The 17,117-nt window shown below is 59.0% G+C and overlaps 1 protein-coding gene across 12 annotated transcripts in view; it reads right to left on the bottom strand.

The window, feature by feature from the left end:
* LOC129135285 (cytosolic phospholipase A2 beta-like) overlaps window positions 1-17,117 on the bottom strand; it is a 29,243-nt gene that overhangs the window by 10,649 nt on the left and 1,477 nt on the right. For 2 of the 12 annotated variants that reach the window (XR_010156822.1, XR_010156823.1), the window contains exons 1-24: window positions 13,194-13,646; window positions 12,767-12,829; window positions 12,174-12,269; window positions 11,866-11,942; window positions 8,183-8,255; window positions 7,743-7,879; window positions 7,498-7,653; window positions 7,308-7,348; window positions 7,130-7,172; window positions 6,832-6,886; window positions 6,454-6,584; window positions 6,127-6,210; window positions 5,812-5,849; window positions 4,617-4,752; window positions 3,821-3,957; window positions 3,346-3,586; window positions 3,096-3,213; window positions 2,686-2,808; window positions 2,414-2,518; window positions 2,080-2,259; window positions 1,635-1,801; window positions 948-1,134; window positions 550-822; window positions 23-69 (exon numbers count right to left, since the gene is read on the bottom strand). Coding sequence is in view for 8 of the 12 variants with exons in the window: in XM_063810196.1 (XP_063666266.1) it covers window positions 611-822; window positions 948-1,134; window positions 1,635-1,801; window positions 2,080-2,259; window positions 2,414-2,518; window positions 2,686-2,808; window positions 3,096-3,213; window positions 3,346-3,586; window positions 3,821-3,957; window positions 4,617-4,752; window positions 5,812-5,849; window positions 6,127-6,210; window positions 6,454-6,584; window positions 6,832-6,886; window positions 7,130-7,172; window positions 7,308-7,348; window positions 7,498-7,653; window positions 7,743-7,879; window positions 8,183-8,255; window positions 11,866-11,942; window positions 12,174-12,269; window positions 12,767-12,829; window positions 13,194-13,368 (2,775 nt within the window). In the remaining 4 variants the exon portion in view is untranslated. Of the gene's footprint in view, window positions 1-22; window positions 70-310; window positions 823-947; window positions 1,135-1,634; window positions 1,802-2,079; window positions 2,260-2,413; window positions 2,519-2,685; window positions 2,809-3,095; window positions 3,214-3,345; window positions 3,587-3,820; window positions 3,958-4,616; window positions 4,753-5,811; window positions 5,850-6,126; window positions 6,211-6,453; window positions 6,585-6,831; window positions 6,887-7,129; window positions 7,173-7,307; window positions 7,349-7,497; window positions 7,654-7,742; window positions 7,880-8,182; window positions 8,256-11,865; window positions 11,943-12,173; window positions 12,270-12,766; window positions 12,830-13,193; window positions 13,678-17,117 lie in introns of those variants that run through there. The other 10 variants (XR_010156826.1, XM_063810201.1, XR_010156825.1 and 7 more) reach the window with 10 other exon arrangements.

The raw sequence follows: 17,117 nt of genomic DNA on the forward strand, positions 1-17,117 counted from the left end.
CTTCTGGTTAGATGGGTCTTACCATGTGGCAGGAAACAGCCATTGCCTGGCCTCCCCCTGCATTCCTGTCTGGATGAAGAGGAGACGTGTTACGGCAGAGCAGGTGGGCAAGGCCAGGGCTACCCCAGGCCCATGTGGCCTCCTCCTTGCTTGGAAGGGGTGACTCTGAGCACAGGTAGACGCAGATGTGTGCAGAGAATGTGCTCTTCGGAGGAAGAACACTGATGAGCGAGCTCTGTACCAGCCCTTGCCCTGTACAGCCAAGAGCCTAGAATGACATGGCCCTTCTCAGCAGTAATAACAGATGGTCTCAGCGCCTCACATTTGTATGAGTCTGTAACGTATCAAGTGCTCCAACTACTCAAGGTAGCGCAGAAGGGAAAACAGGCACAGGCCGGGGGGTTTTGGGTGATTACACAAATGGGCTTGGCCTCCTTACCCCACTGCAAACTGCTGAGGCGCAAGGGAGCTCCCAGCCCTCAGCCTGGACCCTGGGACAGTGCCACCTGAGCCCGAGGCTCTGAAGCACTGCGTGATGACAGTTCCCACCTGCAACTCAGCAGCCAAGGAATGAATGAGAGTTGGCCGGGGCCCCTGCCACCCTTAACTATCAGTGGGGCCTGCGCTGCCGCCTCCGCTGCACTGCCTGGCGCAGAGCCTCCAGCAGCTGCTCCTGGTTGTTGCAGACATTGTAATGTGTCAGGTGCAGGAACTTGTCCACGTCCTCCTGGCTGTAGGTCACCTTCGTGTAGTGGTAGGGAGAGTCCGATGAAGACAGGTTCACCTCCCCAGCTGCCGCCTCCTCGGGTGGCCGCCGGACCCCTGTGGAGAGAGTGCAGCCTGGCATGGGGAACACGTTGTGGGGAAGATGGGTTTGGAGAGGCACAGGGGACGGAGGAGGTGTGGGGGACTGGGGCAGCAGGATGGGGAGGTGAACAGCAGCTCACCAGGGGCCGAGTACTCCCGGAAGGAGTCGCTGACCAGAGGAAAGTGCAGCACCGCAGGGGCTCCGGGGCAGGTGGGGTCGGAGAAGGTGTGGCACTCCCGAGGCTGGAGCTGCTCTTCGGGGCTGGGCGAGATGGGTGGGAACGGGATCCCCTGCTCCTGGCAGAACCGGCCCAGGAGCTGCAACTGCTGCAGGGCAGGCAGAAGGGGCTTCAGAGGGACAGGGCCCCTGGCATCCTCAACACTGGGGCTGACGTAAGATACACAGGACCTGGGGCTCAAATGCCAAAACGGTCTCCAGTGGGGCCTATGAAGCCAGTCGTTGGAAAAAACTCTCCACACCTGACAGGCCTCGGTGGCAGCTCCTCTGGGGCTAGACGGAGCCGGGTTACTCCCAGCATTCCAGTTCTGACACTGGGAGCCAAAGCAGACTCAGCAGGTGGGCCCAGAGGCCCAGGACCACACCTCGCAGGTCAGTAAAGGGGACCCAGCTACAAGATACCAGGAGAACCTCGCCAGCTTCCCAACTTCCGGAAAAGAATGAGCTCCTCTGGTGGCAAATTAAGATTCCAGTGTCCCAGTCACAGCTCCTAAAGGAAGCTGAACCAGACACTGGACTCCAAAGCCCCTCTCTTCAGGGGACAGGGGCCACCCACCGCCTCCCTGGTGGGCTGCCCACCCTTCCCAACCTGGAAGGCTCCGTGGAGGTTGTAGTCCAATGACAGGATGAGGTCCACGTCCCGAGTGGGCTGCAGGAGGGGCAGGCAGCTGGTATTGAGGAGGTAGCCAACATCCAGCAGGCACAGGTGGGGCTCCGAGGGTGTCAGCTGGTTGGGGAGCCCATCCAGAGTGGTAGCTGGAAGGTTGGGGAGAGCAGCAATTGTCACAGATACCAAGGGTACCAGATTCCTGCTGGAAGGAGAGACTCTGGCCTCCGGTCCCTGCTCTCCTGCTGAACCAACAGCCCTGCAGGTGGGCCCTGGGTCCCCAAGACAAGGAGAAAAAGACCCCTGTTCCAAGTAGTCCAGGGAATCAAGCTCAAAGCAGGAGAATGGGAGTGGACTGTGAGGGGTATCTGGACTGGGGACTCAAGGCTCAGGTGGCCACAGGAGGACTTTGGAGAGAAGCAGGTACCTTTCCATGTAGAGAAGTGAGGATGCTGAAAGTAGTCTTTGTGGAAATGGAGGCCACGCAGGAAATTATGTGTGGCCTGGGCCAGTGGACACCACGTCAGAAGATCGGTGAAAAACTCAGCTATCCTGCCGGCTGTTGAGGGTGGTACTTCTATCTTCAGAAGGGGGACCTGCTCCTTGTCTACACAGGCAAGGTGGGGAAATGGGGACTCCTGCACCTTTATCCCCACCTTGGTGGTGACCCTGGAGGGGGAAGAGGTGTGAACCCCCCGCCCCCTGGTGCAGCCCCAGCTGGCTGCCCCTTGGCACCCTTATGAAGGGGCCGGAGCACTTACCCAGGTTGGCCTGGTTCCTGACCCAGCGGTCCCAGAACTGGCTGGGCTCCGAGGCCCAGTATAAGCTGTCCTGGAGGTTGGCTGCATACAGGTTGCTCCAGATACCTGAAAGAGCAGCCGTGAGGGAAGAGGGCCCCCGACTCTTGTCCCAACCCTACCCTTCCCCATGGCCAGTCCTGGCCCAGGAAACTCTTCTGACCGAGGCTGCCCTCTCACCCAGGACCCATTTTCCCTGCTCGGCCCAGCTTCCCCGGCCTGCCAGTGCCCCTCACCTTCTAAGAAGCAGATGCGGGACTCAGGAAGCCTCTTCATCAGCTGCCCCATAAAGAACTCGGAGGGGATGAAGGCCCCGTACTTGGGGAAGCCGACCTCGTAGGGAGAGAACTCACACCACTCTGTGAGGAGTCCACCCCTCAGCCTCATGGTGCAGAGCCCTTAGGCACCCACACCCCCACCCCGACCCAGGGTTTTGCTTTAGGGCAGCTGAGGACCAGGAGGCCCAGGTCTTGTGGCCTGGGCTTTGTGCATAGGACCTAAGGCCCCTGGTAGGGTGCCGGTCTCCAGAAAGCACGGGACCTGGCTCAGGAGAGGTGGGTGTGACATCTGCAATCTGCACACAGGCCCCGTCTCCCCTTATTCCACCAACTGCAAGGGCACAGGTCTCAGCTCTTGGGCCACTCACCACCAAATTCCAAAGTGGTCAGGCTCTGCCCTTTGGTGTTGAGGGCACAGTAGATGGGCAGAGGGTTCTGGTCATGACTCAGGGCCTCCCGTTGATCTGAGAGCTTGTGATCATGGGGCTGGGGAAAGATGCGTAGAACCTAAGCCCACAGTGGCCTGGGTGCCCAGGGCCTTTCCCACCCTGCTGTCCAGCACCGAGCCCCAGCTCCAGCCCTTGCCCTGGCTCTGCCCCCAGGCCGCAGCCCCCACACCTCATCATGCAGCAGCGCCTCGTTGATGAGGGCCCACAGGTTGGTGAAGCAGCTTGGGTAGCCCAAGCGGGCACGCTCGGCCAGCTCCTGCCGGTACCGCTGCAGCTGGCTGGGGGCCAGCACACCCAGCTTGTTCTTGGTCACCTGGGTCTTCAGCAACTCAGTGGGCCCTGCCAGGTCCTTCTGAGACCACTCTGGGTCCTCGTAAAGGTTGGCCAAGGCCCTGGGAAAAGCCAAGGCCCTGGGAAAAGCCAAAGCCAGAGGGCTGTCACTGAAGGACCCCGTCTAGACCCCACGTGCCCCGGGCTTTCTAGGACAATGGCCTGGCAGGGACCTTCCCAGGGTCCCCTTGAGCACGTTTCTCCCTGGCACATTCATTCTCCCAGCCCTTCTAGTTTTCTCAGAGGCCTAGGAGAACCCTGGCACCAGCACCCCCTGCCACACAGGGTCCAGCATCAGCCTGCCCCCAGCTCACCAGGTGGAGCCCGAGGCCCTGGTGATGCAGGAGACGCAATCCAAGAGGCCCAGTTCCTTCAGGCCAGCCAGCTGCCCATACAGGGAAGTCATTGCCCGGATCCCACCACCAGTGGCCATAATAGCTACCACTGGGATCTGGAAAAGAAGAGAGCCAGGCCTGTAGAGGCCCTAGGGATGGGGAAGGCCAAGTCACAGGAAGAAGAGGTAGCAGGTCAAGTGGCCACCCAGCCCACAGCTAAGGCCTGATCACAGGTCTTGGGACCAGTTCTGAGTCCGCCCTGGGGGCCAGAAACAGCCTTTTGAGTGCCCAGCTCCTCCAGTCCTAAGGGCTCCAGGAAAAAATGGCCCAGGCAAGTTCTGAGCCTCATCTCCTTGCCCTCAGCCCCCGAGCCTGATGCTCACTTTCTGGAAGCCCCAGGGCCCGCCTCAAAATTTTCCCAAATTGCCATCACTCCCCCAGGAGATGGCCCAGGCTAATATGAACCTCCTGAAGCACCCTGGGCCAACAGGCCTCATACCAGATATCTGTCTCCCTCCTCAGACAGGCTAGGCTGAGAACCAAGAAACAGAGTAGGAAAGCCAGCCCTATGAGGTAGCTCCCATGCAGGCTCCAGGTGCCTCAAGCAACACTCTGCCTGTACCAAGTCCCTGCTAACACCAGGTGAGAGGAAGCAGGGTGGGGACAGGCAGCTACGAACTCTGGTCTAGATCGGGGACAAGCAGCTCCAGTGTTCAGCACCAGGAGCTAGGCCCAAGCAAGCCCGGGGACACCCCGTCCAGCCCAGCCCCCAAACCTCATCCTCCTGCAGGTCTCTGTCCAGCTGCAGGGCCTGCCTCAAGGCCGCGGCCACCACCTGCTTCCTCCTGCTCAGGAAGGCCTGCTCCTCTGCACAGGGCCCGAAGCCCAGTCGCATGGCCAGCTCCCTCAGTCTGGCCGGGGAACGAAGAGACTGTGAGACAGCTCTCAACCCTCCCCAGAGAATGGAAAGCCGGGTCTGCCTACTGCCCTCCCTCTTCTCCCCAACCCTCAATGCCACTCCCGTGTCACAAGACTGAAGTTTGACACCTGGGGAGAGTGTGTCCATGTGGACATGCTTGGGAATGCAGCAAAGCAGACTGGCAGGACCCAGAATGCCGTGGCCAAAAGAGGCTGCTTGGGGTCCCAGGTGCAGACAGGCCCCCAGGCAGGCCCCATACCATAGATCCCCCGCTCCAAGTCTCGTGTTCTGTCCCTTACCCACGGAGTTCAAAGCACTTTGGGAGGCTGAGGCAGGCATATAACTTGAGGCCAGGACCAGCCTGGCCAATGTGGGGAAACCCCGTCTCCACTAAAAATACAAAAATTAGTTGGGTGTGGTGGTGGGCACCCGTAATCCCAGCTACTCGGGAGGCTGAGGCAGGAGAATCGCTTGAACCCCAGAGGCGGAGGTTGCAGTAAGCCAAGATCGTGCCATTGCACTCCAGCCTGGGCGACAGAGAGAGACTCCATCTCAAAAAAAAAAAAAAAAAAAGGGCAGGGGGCGGGGCAGAAAAGGACCAATAATCCTGTGTCTGTGAGGTGAGAAGCCACTCTCTCAAGACAGAGGGCCAGGGTGGGCGACAACTCTACGAACATCATTTAAGGTCCAGCCATAACAGCTTCCACCCAAAAGGGTGCAATTTCCCCTCTTCTCTCCCTTGGTTTTCCTGCCCTCTCTGCGCCCCAAACCATGTTACCATTTTCCAGCCTCGCCTCCCTGCGTTTTCCAGCCAAACATTTATCAAGTGCTCCCCGGGTGCCTGGCACTGGGCCGGTCACTCACCCCTCTGACCATAGGTGCTAAGACTCCTCCCGGTACTTCGTGCCCCCCCGAGCGCAAGCCTGAGCCCCTTCAGAGAGCATGAGGATGAGGGGCGGCTGTTTCTCCCCCTCACTCCTCCAGGCCTCCTCCAGCCCCGCGCCCTGGTTGTTTTCCAGGGCCTTGCCCAGTCCCCAGCCAGGCCTCTCACCCTGCTTCTTTTTTCAGCTCCACTCTCATCAGGGGCTCCTGAAAACCGTGAAGGCCCCAGTCACAAAAGGTCGGCCACCTCCACCCAGCTCTGGTCCTCTTACCCTGATCCCCGGCGCACCACCCCCGCCCCGCCACTGTCTCCACAGGCGTCAGGCCTGAAGCAGGGATGCTCAGAGGACACTCCCCAAAGAGCCTGGCCCCAGCACCTGCTCAGGGTGTGACCCACGGAGAAGCGGGAAGCAGGCCCCTCCCTTTGTGGCCTGGGTCCCAGCCCCATCCAGGCGCCTTGCTTCCTTCCCTGGGAGGCCAGTACCTGGGACGTGGGGAAGACAAGACTCACCACTTGACCAGAGGGCAGGGCACTCAGTGGCACCTTTAGTTGCTCCTCAGGGGCATCCTGCAGGGGACAAAGAATGGAGACCTAAGAATCTTTACGCTTCCACTCCTAGCAAAGACCTCACCAAACTCCCGCCGGCAGCCATAGAGGTGTGGGAGGGACGGGAAGGGGAGGCCAGCATGGGCCCACACATGCTGCCAGGGTGCCCACTCTGCCAGGTGGAGCAGAGGTCAGACTGGGAGGAGGTGCAGAGGGAGGGAGGAAGTTCTGGGGGCCCCACCTCGAGGGAGCGAGGCACACTACCTGCAGGTGAATACTCAGCTCCTGCTCCCAGCAGGCTGGGCAGTGGAAGCGGAAGGTGCCAGTGCCCACAGAGGCCTCCTGCGGACCCTCACAGGACCCAGGAACCACAAGCTGAACTCTGTGCTCTGAGGCTGGAAACAGGAACCAGAGCAGAGAGGCTGGGGACGGTATCTCTGCCCACAGAACCCATCTTGCTGCGTGGCCTGGAGGGCACCTCCCTCTCCCCGCTGAAATGGTCTGGTGGAGATGGATCCCCCACCACGGTCCCCCGAGAAGGCCTAAGGGGAAAGCTCAGGCCCCAGGGAGAATTGTCCAATGCTTAAAGGGGGAAGACAAGAGCTGAGAGCCAGGGGCTGTCCCAGTGGGTTGGGGACTCACACTTCTGGTCTCCTGTCTCCTCCAGTTGAACGTGCAAGCAGGAGAGCTCCCGGGCCTGAGTCATGAAGACAGCCCCTCAGACACTAACCCCACCCCCCATTCAGGGACCCCACCCTCGCAGCACCCTGGCTGCTGCTGGTCTGCACTTCATTACCTGGGCCCTTGAGATTGTATTCCCTTAACAAACTGAAATCCCAGGGTCCCCAGGCTGAGGCAGCAGTGGGCCTGTACCTCAAGTCGCCGGCATGAGGGAGTCCCGGGGACCCCAGACCGCCTCCCAGAGCACTGGCACACTCACCACCTGAACGCCATTGCTGACGAGCCACTCGCCACGGTCAGCCCTGGAAAGAGCCCCCAGAGCCCCCTTAGCAGGAGTCCAGGTTCCCACCCCACAGAGACCTGGGCATCCCCCAGGCACTAGTGCTGTCCTTCCCACAAGGTGCTCCCACCCAAACTGCCCCAGGCCCCTGACTCACAGACTCTGCAGGCGAAATTCAACTTCCAGGTGCCCCTCACTCTGGGAAGAGAGCCAGAAGTAAGTTAGAAAGGGTCAGAAGGAGTGCACATATGTCAGTGAGTATGAGAGACATGCGTGTGTGTGCATGTGTGCGCGTGGAGATTTCAACCCAGACACCAGCTAGGGCTGCTGTGGAAACACCGCCTTGCCTGAGGGCTCAGTGAGAAGCTCTCACGCCGGAACTCCCCAGCCCGCAGAGTCCCCGCATCAAACAGTACTGACAACACAGGGTCATCTCCGGTCACCAGGTCCTGGTCAAAGACTTTCAGTTCCATGACATTCTGGAGGGGAAACGAGTGACAGGGCTGCAGGAGGGAGGGGACAGAAAGGTTAGCAGGGCAGCGGCAGTGGCTGGCGAGGATGTGGGTAGAGTCAGCGCTGATGCCTGGCCCACCTTGAGCTGCCTGTGGATCCTGAAGTGAAAGCTCTGGTTCCAGACAGGGCTACTGCTGTTCTTGACCGAGCGTGTCTGGAGCCTGTGGCTGCAGGCCGTGGGCAGCCAGAGAGTCACGTAGCAGTCAGAGGGGGTCACTGCGGGAAGGAACAAGTGCCCAGCGGTGGACAAGAGCCCTTCCCAGCCGCCCAGACCCACTTCCTTCCATCACCTAGAGCCCCATGTGGGTTAAGACTGAGGGGGAGGGGAAGTGGGGGGAAGTGGGGGCCAGAGGCAGAGCCCCAGCTGCCACCTTCCACCCAGAAGCTCCTCTCAGCTCCCTCCTCTAGGCCCTGCCCACCGGCCCACCCGCCTCCACCAAATCCAGCCACAGCACCCTCCTCCTCAGCACCCTCCTCCTCCCTCAGCCCAGCACAGGGGCCAGGGCGGTGCGCACTCACCTAGGTCCTTAGAGGGTAGGTGATGGGCCCGCAGGACACGAACCGTGAGCAGGCAGGTCCTGGACTCCTCTGCCTGCAGAGGTGGGAGAGGGGAGACCTGCTACGGGCTGATGAAGCCAAGGGTGACAGGGGCCACAAAGGAGGCTGGAGCAGTGCCTCAAGGCCTAATCCTGAACCCCAGGCCCATCCTCCATCTCATCAGAATCCTGAATCAACAAGAGGAGACATGATATCTCCATCACGACGCCTGCCAGCACTTACACGATGCTCTGCGCCGGCTCTGGGCCAAGGGCTTTGCATACATTAACTCATTTATCGCACAACCATCTTATGCACAGATACTATTTACGATGGCCCACTCCACAAGGAAACTGAGGCACAGAGAAGCAGTCACTTGCCTGAGGTCCACAATTGGGGTTGGAGCCCGGGCAGGCTGGCTCCAGATTTATGCCTCACACAGACCTGCTTCCACCTTCTCGGGCTAGTATCCTTTAGGCTCTCCACCCCACATCCCCAGCCCACACCCCAGCTAAGCAGCTTTCCGGCTGGTCTTGGGTGGCAGGGGACATAAGCTATCGAGGGAGACTAAGTAGCACATCAGGGCCTTGGGCCCCAGGCTGAGCTGCTCTCGTACCCTCCCTCCACCCCAGTCAGAAGAGCATCCTGGAAATGGGCTCTCCCCTGGGCAGGGGAGGCGGCTCCTAGCTCAGACCCCTCACAGGCTGTCATGTCCTCCAGGTCCTGCCAGGTCAGGCTGAAGATGGTCCCCCGGTAGCTCCCTCCAAACCCATGCCCCTGGTTCTGGGAATGCAGCCTGGCAGGCACACCGGGACCAGGGAAGCCTGTGCCAACTGCTTCCTTTCGGCCTTCCACCTGCCTCCGCAAGGACCCTAACAGGTCAAGTCCAGGGAGCAACCAGGTCCAGGGCAGTGCTGGAGGGCCTCATCCACCAGGGTCAGCCCAGGGCCCTCACACTCCAGGCAACTGAGTCAGAGGAGCATGGAGGAGCCACTTGCTTCCAGGGCCTCAGGGCAGCAGCTGGGAGCCTGAGTCTCCAGGGCCCAAATCTATGGTGCCAGGGAGCTCTGCCAGGAGCCCGTTCCCAGGACAGAAAACACTCAGGACGGATCCCACATCCCCAAGCCTCCTTCTCCCCTGGCTTCTGCCCACTACCCTGGTCTTGTGGTCAATAAACTCCCCTCCCTACCCCTGGAGAAGACCACAGCTCCCATAAGAAACATATTAACTAGGCCCCAGGTAGAGACCAGGGGTCCCAGTAGGGACCCAGGGCCCTGCCAGGCCTTACCACAGCCATGAGACTGAGTCCTCAGGAGCAGGAATGATGGGGCAGTGGCCACAGGATCAAGGACTGTCAGCTTTCTAACCCAGAGCCAGGGATGTGATGTCCCAATTGGTCCCAAGTCCCTCCTACCCGCCGCCTCTGCTCCACCTAAGCTCCACACCCACTCCTGAACCAGCCACCTGTCCAGGAAATGAGGCACCCTAAGCCTATACTAGAGCTCCTGATACCTCTGTGGCACTCGCCAGCCTTTACCAGCTGGGCCTGCCCCACCCAGCCCTGCAATCCCAGCCTGGAGAGCTTGCTGCCAGGGGCTGAGCAGAAGGAAAGCAGGGGTGAGTCCCAGAACAGCAGCCAAGGGAAGAGTGGAGTTCCCTGTCACAGGCCTTTCGAAACTCTGGCACCTGTTGGACAGGAATGCCCAGTCTTGATGGCAGGGCTCCATCAATCTGAGATGAACACCCGGGCCCCCTCACGACAGGCAGGGGAGTGGCTGTCACATAAAACAGCCCTTCAAAGCTAGGGGCTGAGTGGCCAGGGATGAGGCCTGTGGGTTGGCACTCAGGGGCAGGGGGTTCTTCTGCCTCCAGGGCATGGTTTGTGGGGGGGTCAGCGTGTGGAGACCAACTCTTTCCTCAGAGGGACAGCCCCAGGAGAGGCGGGGGCTTCCGTCCCTTCCTGCCTGTGCCTGTTATGGGAGAAACAGGGGTTATCCCCAGGGCACCAGGTCCCACCTGCTGCCCCTGAACTGGGGGAGGACAGTAACCAGAGGAGAGCTAGGAATAGCTCTCAAGGTCCTGGGCCAAAGAGGTCCGGACCAGAGAGCTACAAGACTCAGGTCTGCTTGCTTGTCCCAGGGAGGGGCTGTGGTGGCTCTCATGGACAGCGGGACATGGGCAGCTGACGGCTCTTTGGGCCCAGGCTGGGATCCAGCCCTCACCCCCAGTGAAGGTCACCCTGAAGTTTTTACCTGAACCTTCAGGCCCTCCTTAGACCACAGAAGGCAACTTCAAGAGGGAGGATCAGAACATACGACTCATAAGCCAGGCGCAGCGGCTCACACCTGTAATCCCAGCACTTTTGGGAGGCCGAGGCAGGTGGATCACGAGGTCAGGAGATCAAGACCATACTGGCTAACACGGTGAAACCCCGTCTCTCCTAAAAATACAAAAAAATTAGCCGGGCATGGTGGCATGCACCTGTAGTCCCAGCTACTTGGGAGGCTGAGGCAGAATAGTGTGAACCCGGGAGGCGGAGCTTGCAGTGAGCTGACATCACACCACTGCACTCCAGCCTGGGTGACAGAGCGAGACCCCATCTTAAAAAAAAAAAAAAAAAAAAAGGACATATGACTCACAGCTACCTTTTATTCCACATGTCCTGTGTGCCAGCTCCATGCTGGTCCTCATAGACATCATCTCCAAGCCCACAACAGCCCCGCGAGGTACAGCCATTATTATCTCTTTACTGACAGGACACCAATGCCCGAGACGCAGTGACTTGCCCAACATCACAGCGCTGGGGAGAGATGCCGCTGCACCTGATCCCCACTCTGCTCACCTGTGTGGCAACTTCCTGAGAACCCTCACCCAGACCTGCCTGGCACCTTGAGTCCTTATGACCACATTCCAAGATCCTCCAAAGCTGAACTCAAGCCATGCTGGACCCGGGGCCAGCAGCCAGCATGCACACTCCAGGCTCTCTCGAGAACTGACCCGGCCAGGGAGGGGCTGGCCCCGTCCCCCGAGGCATGCTTGGTCGTGTTCACCAGTGCTCCACCAGTCAAGGCCTGAAGCCTTGGTGAGGGAGTCGAGCAGCTGGAAGTAACTATACTTGAGGTCGTATTCCATGTCATACCAGAAATTCACTGTGGGAAGAACGGGGATCTGAGCATGAAGATCCCTCTTCTGACCCAGAGCCTCCCAAGCCTCCCCCCAGAGGCCCTGCTGGACCTTGGCAGGGCCTGTCCCCAGGCGGCCTGGGCAACTCCTCACCTGCGATGCAGCCCTGGGACTGCTGGACGTGGTGGAACCACAGAGCCAGCAGATAGAGCATCTCACCGGCCCGCACCGTGCAGCGAAGGGCCTGGGCCTGACTCTAACTAGGGTACCGTGCTAGGTCTGGCGCCAAGGGGTCCAGTGGGATCCAGGGCACCTGGGAACACATCAGATGCCAGGGAGCAGCCCCCCAGACCCCCCAGGACTTCAGGCTCTGTCCCTTCCAAAGGTCAACACCACAGGCCCTGCTTGGCTCAGCACTGAAAGGCCTCAGACTCAGGGACTTTTCAGAGCAAGGTGCCACCTCCCCAGATCTTTTGTGCCTGCTCTTCAGAGCCAGGCTTCTGCCCTTCTCCCTCCCTAGAGCCCAAGAACAGGACAGACACCTTCTCCATGGCCTCTTCATCCACCACCTTAAAGGCGCCCTCTTCAGTTAGCTGGTAGGTTGCCGGCGTGTACAGCTCTGGAGCCCAAGGGAGAAGGGTGTGGGGGAATTGCAAACAGCCTGGAACTTGCCAGACCCTCCTCCACCCCAGCCAGCCCTGGGCAGGGGCAAGGGGATCAGGGGCCCTGGTGCACTGGGGATGCCACAGCCACACCTCAGGCCTGGGAACTGGCCTCCCAGGCTCTTGCTGCCTCCCTCCCCCTTGGGCCAGCTGTTCCCCAGCCCCTCCCTGCAGGCCACATCCCCTACCATAGGGGATGAAGGGCCGATCGCTGGGCGGATGGAACAGGAAATGCTTCTCTCCTGAGACCACGCAGTAGAGGTTCTCATAGTGGTCCTTGTGCACTGCCAACAGAAAGAAGGCCCGGGGGCAGGGTATGGAGGGCAGGGGCACGGGAGGAGGCAAACCATCATGCTGAGAGCCCTGCACCCCAAGACGGCCTATGACAAAAGAGAAGCACGCACAGAGCCAGTGGGCTGGAGATGCCAGGGGCTCTGATGGGCATTCTGGAACTCTGCCTACCAGGGACCTGATGCTCACCAGGCCCTGGACTCCTCTTCAACAAGAGGGTAAGTTCTCCTACACTTACCCCCTGGCCCAGCGGGCCTTCAGGGAGGTTTCTTTGGGTCTAGAAGAAACAATGCACCCGCCCCCAATGCCATGGGTCCATTCCCCGACCTCAGCTGTCAGGGGAAACCCTCTGTGGTGCCCGAGTCCTAGAAGCCAAAAGAAATCTTAGAGAACAGCCCAACCTCCACCCAGGGCCATCCCTCCACTCCTGGCCTCGTCTTCCCTCCCTCTGCCCCAACCTGCTGCTTCCCCACCTTTGTATTCCCCTTACACCTACAAGAAGTCACCGCAGCCACCTCCCCCAGCCAGAAGTTCACAGCATCGGGCATCTTTCCTGCAGGGCAGAAGGCAGAGAGCAAGTTAGGAAGGCCAGGCTGGGGAAAGCTGCCAACCAGTGATGCCAGAGCCAAAACCTGGGTGAGCACAGAAGAATCCCAAGAAAGGGGTCAGGGAGAAGAGGCAGAGGTTGGGAAATCTTGGGGAAGGGGTCCTCCCTCCCTGGGGCAGAAGGAAGGACAACAATCTTTGGCAGTTCATCTATGATTAAGTCAAGGCCTGGGAATGTATTTAGTGAGCTGCACCAGATGCTGACAGGACCAAGCCCATAGGCCAGGTCATCACCTAAGGGCAAACAGGCTGACCCCCCTCCTTCCCATATCTTCCCTGTCCAGGGCCAGGACCACCCCACCTCCACTCACCCAGGGCTTCGGAGGCCCAGGGCACATGGGATTCCAGATCAGGCAGCAGCTGGGGCAGCTCGGTGGGCAGGTTGGAGCACTGCTTCTGCACATAGAGGACTCCAGGGTGCTGGGCCCGGCCCTCCAGCACATCCAGCACGAAGCTCAGGGGCAGGCGGCGCTCAGCTGGCATCATGAAGTGATCCCCTCTCACGGCATCCGCGTAACCATCTGGGGTCACGGCCACACTCACCTCTGTGGAGCCCACTGTGGCTCTAGAGGAATGGACACTCAGCCCATGCCCAGATGCCAGTAATCACTGCTCACACCTGACCCCAGGGCAGCTCCCACCTGAAATAGGGGAGGGACCACTTCTGGAGGGCCGGCCAGTGCTGCAGAGCGTTGCGAATGATGCACGGCCTGTTGGGGCAGACCCAGTCCCGGTAGAAGTGGAGCGGAGTTGGGGGTTTGTCCAGGTAGGGCACAGCAAGAGGCACACAGAGCTCTGAGAGAAAGAAGAAGACAGGGGATGGAAGGGCAGATGTCTGCAGCACCCAGTCCCTGCCCAAGAGATGCCCTCCCTGGAAAGGCCGCGCTGTGTCACTGGGAAATGCTCGTTGGTGACCAAAGGACCCTGGACAACCAGGTAATAGAAAGATGAGGACTGAAAAATGAAAGCAGAAAGCATCACACACACACACCAGCATGGGCCATGACCGTCCACGGGGCCAGAGGCTGCTACCCAGCCCATAAGCCAAATCCCCTGTGGGGCTGTGTCTGCACAGTGGACCCTATGCCTTCCCACCCTGGAGAGGCCAGCCTCCTAGCATCTACCAGGAAAGGCCACCATGGAAGTGGCATTGGGAGCTCCAGAATGAGTAAGGCTGAGGCCCCATGGCCACGGGCTATTCTGGGTGTTGTGTGGCTCTGGGAAGCCCCCTTTAACAGTGACATTTACTGAGCACCAGGAATGTGCTCAGCACTTGGCTTGGCTAATCTGGGGCTATCAGGGATGACACAATCATCATCTTAAGAAATTTACAACCTTTTTACCCGGGAAGACAAACTACCAGATGACACCAATGGAGGAAAAGGAAGGGCTCTGCTATGGTTTGGGTCCTGCTGAACAGCATCACCATCTCCAGACACCCAGGGCCACCACGTACACTTCGGCAGGCTGCGTGGTGTGCCGCCTGCGCAGGGGTCTACAGTGGCCCTGTGTCACCTCTAATCAAAATCTTTTTGACTCAGCTTTCTCCTTCACTCCCGTCATCCTACTGGTTGGCTCTGAGTCCTGTTGATTCTGTCTATGTCTCTCAAACCCACCGTCTCCTCTCCTCCGCTGGCATCCACATTCCAGCTACCTCCTTTGGGTCCTCACTCAAATATCACATTGATAAGACTTCCTTCTCCGACTATACTTTCTAAATTTATAATCTGTCCCCCTGCCGCAAATCTTTATATCCCTTTCCGTATTTTTTCTCGTTAGCATTCATCACCATCTGACATGCTATATATTTTAGGGCTAGATGTGGTGGCTCATGTCTGTAATCCCAGCACTTTGGGAGGCAGAGGCAGGAGGATTGCTGAGGCCGGGAGGTCAAGACCAGCCTTGGCAACGTAGGGAGACCCCATCTCTACAAAAAAATTAAAAATTAACTGGACATGGTGGCATGCACCTATACTCCTAGCTACGCTAGAGGCTGAAGCCAGAGGATCACTTGAGTCCAAGAGGTAGAGGCTGCAATGAGCTATCATCGTGCCACTGCACTCCAGCCTGGGTGACAGAGCAAGACTTTATCTCAAAAAAAAAAAAAAAAAAAAAATGAGTGTGGGGTTTGGCCACTGCGCACAGCTAGGCATGTGGGCTGCGGTGGGGCAGGCAGCTTCAGGTGCCAACACAGGCGCTGGTTTCCTGCAAGGCTGCAGCTAGACCAGGTGTACCATAAGCAGCTTCCACAGCTGACACTGGGAAGCATGGTGGTGCCTGGAAGCTTGCAGATACCAGGAACCGCAGAGCCCTAAAGAGGGTGTCAGAACCCCAGCTTGGGGAGCTCCTGGGTCTGGACTCCCCAAAGGGCCGCAGCTCTTCTTTCCTTCTGGTCACCCACAATGTGGCGAGCAAGACGCATGGTTCAGCCCTCTTCATGTTACAGCTCTTTTCGCCCTGCCACTCAGCAGGTCCCAATTCTTGTCCTGCATCCAGGAAGAATGAGGTACACACAGACAAGCAGAGGGTAAACAAGACAAAGAGGAGCTTTACTGAGCCATAGAATAGCTCAGAGGAGACCCACAGTGGGCAGCTCCTCCCCGCAGCTGGTCGTCCCATCGTCTCTTCTGGTCTGGCTGAGTCAGGGGCTTTTTATGGGTCTCACAGGGGAGGACGTCCATGCCTATTGGTCCATGGGCAGCCACGGGTGGGCCGGAAAAAGCACCAAAAGTTCCCATTCCGGTCCATGGAACCGGCAGCCCAGCCCCCAGGCTTCAGGCCTTCCCTGGCTTGAAGGTCGGGCTTCACCGGGACCCGCCACCTTCCACCCAGGAACCTGTCTGCCTCTTGCCACCATTCACGGCACCCAAGCTGTTTGTGCCAAGGGGTGCCTGCAGGCCAGCACTGAGCTGCCCTCAGCCCCTCTCGGCCTCCCTCCCATGCTCGTTGGCACCCAAAGGCCAGAGGGGGCCAAGGAGGCAGGGGGCTGGTGTGTCAGCACTGCAATAGCACCCAGGCTCGGCCTCAACTTTGCTCCATGATCTGATCAGGTGCTGACAGTGGGGAGAAGCCAGACAGCAGGATCAGGCACTTCCAAGCCTGCGGCAGCAGGAAGGGGCCTTCCTGGGTCCCCAAAAGTGCAGACATGCCTGGGTCCACAGCTGCAGCTTGGGAGGCTGCAGCTGCATCTAGGAGAGTGGGGCTCCTGCCTGCTCCTGGCTCCCAAGAGCACAGGGGTGCCTGAGTTGCAGTCCTGGCTTGGGTGGCTGTAATTGCACCTAGGGAGCTCCTACTCTACCAACTTGGAAGGGGTGGGGCTCCCATTGTCCCCAGTTCCCGCCAGCTCTGTGGAACATGTGGCCCCAGCTGCCTCTCCTCTTCGCATTTTCCCCACAGCGGTGGCGGGTAAGGTGCATATGGCATGGCAGCTCTGACCACCCCAAACAAATGAGCCTAGTAGTCCTGTGTTCCGGAAACAGTGAAGAAGCCAGTTTGCAGGAGCAGGGTCTTTGTGCACATGTGTGAGTATTTTTCTACTCACAAGTACAAGTCCCTACAAGTCCCAGTTGCACCTTTGGCAGGGTGCTCGCAGGCTTCTGGGATGTGGCAGGGAGCGAGGTTCAGGCTGCAGCAGAGGGTCTGGGCTTAGGAGCAGGTCCTGCCCAGCCATGTGAGGGTGGGGGTGGTGCAGTCGGCTGCCTCGGGGATGCAGGGAACAGGGGACTCACTACCACCACTGCTGCTCCCAGAGCCGCTTCTGCTGCCCGACTTGTGCCTCCCCACTGCAGCCAGCATGATGACAGCATCTGCTTCAAACTGCCCGCCACTGTCATCAAAACTACTGGACTCAAACAATCCTCTTGCCTCAGGAGGTGGGACTACAGGCACATGCCACCACACGATGGTGTCTCACTATGTTGCCCACGCTGGTCTTGAACTCCTGGACTCAAGAGATGCCTCCCACCTTGGTCTCCTGAAGTGCTAGGATTACAGGCGTGAGTCCTGCACACAGCCTGGGATTCTGAAAATGCATGGAAACTGCCATTTTTTCACCCTTTGGACTTCTGCAATTAGGGATTTGTTTTACTTGCTCACCATTTCCTTTAGAGAATGGCTGCTTTCCTCTCCTGGGGCTTCCAAGTGAGAAAATTTCAAAAGGGATCCAAACAATTGCTTTGACCCCGTAACTCTGCTAAGAATTTAACAAGGCCGGGAGCAGTGGCTTATGTGTTCCA

The sequence above is a fragment of the Pan troglodytes genome, chromosome 4 (genome assembly GCF_028858775.2).
Source record: "Pan troglodytes isolate AG18354 chromosome 4, NHGRI_mPanTro3-v2.0_pri, whole genome shotgun sequence".
In the NCBI taxonomy this organism is placed as follows: domain Eukaryota; kingdom Metazoa; phylum Chordata; class Mammalia; order Primates; family Hominidae; genus Pan; species Pan troglodytes.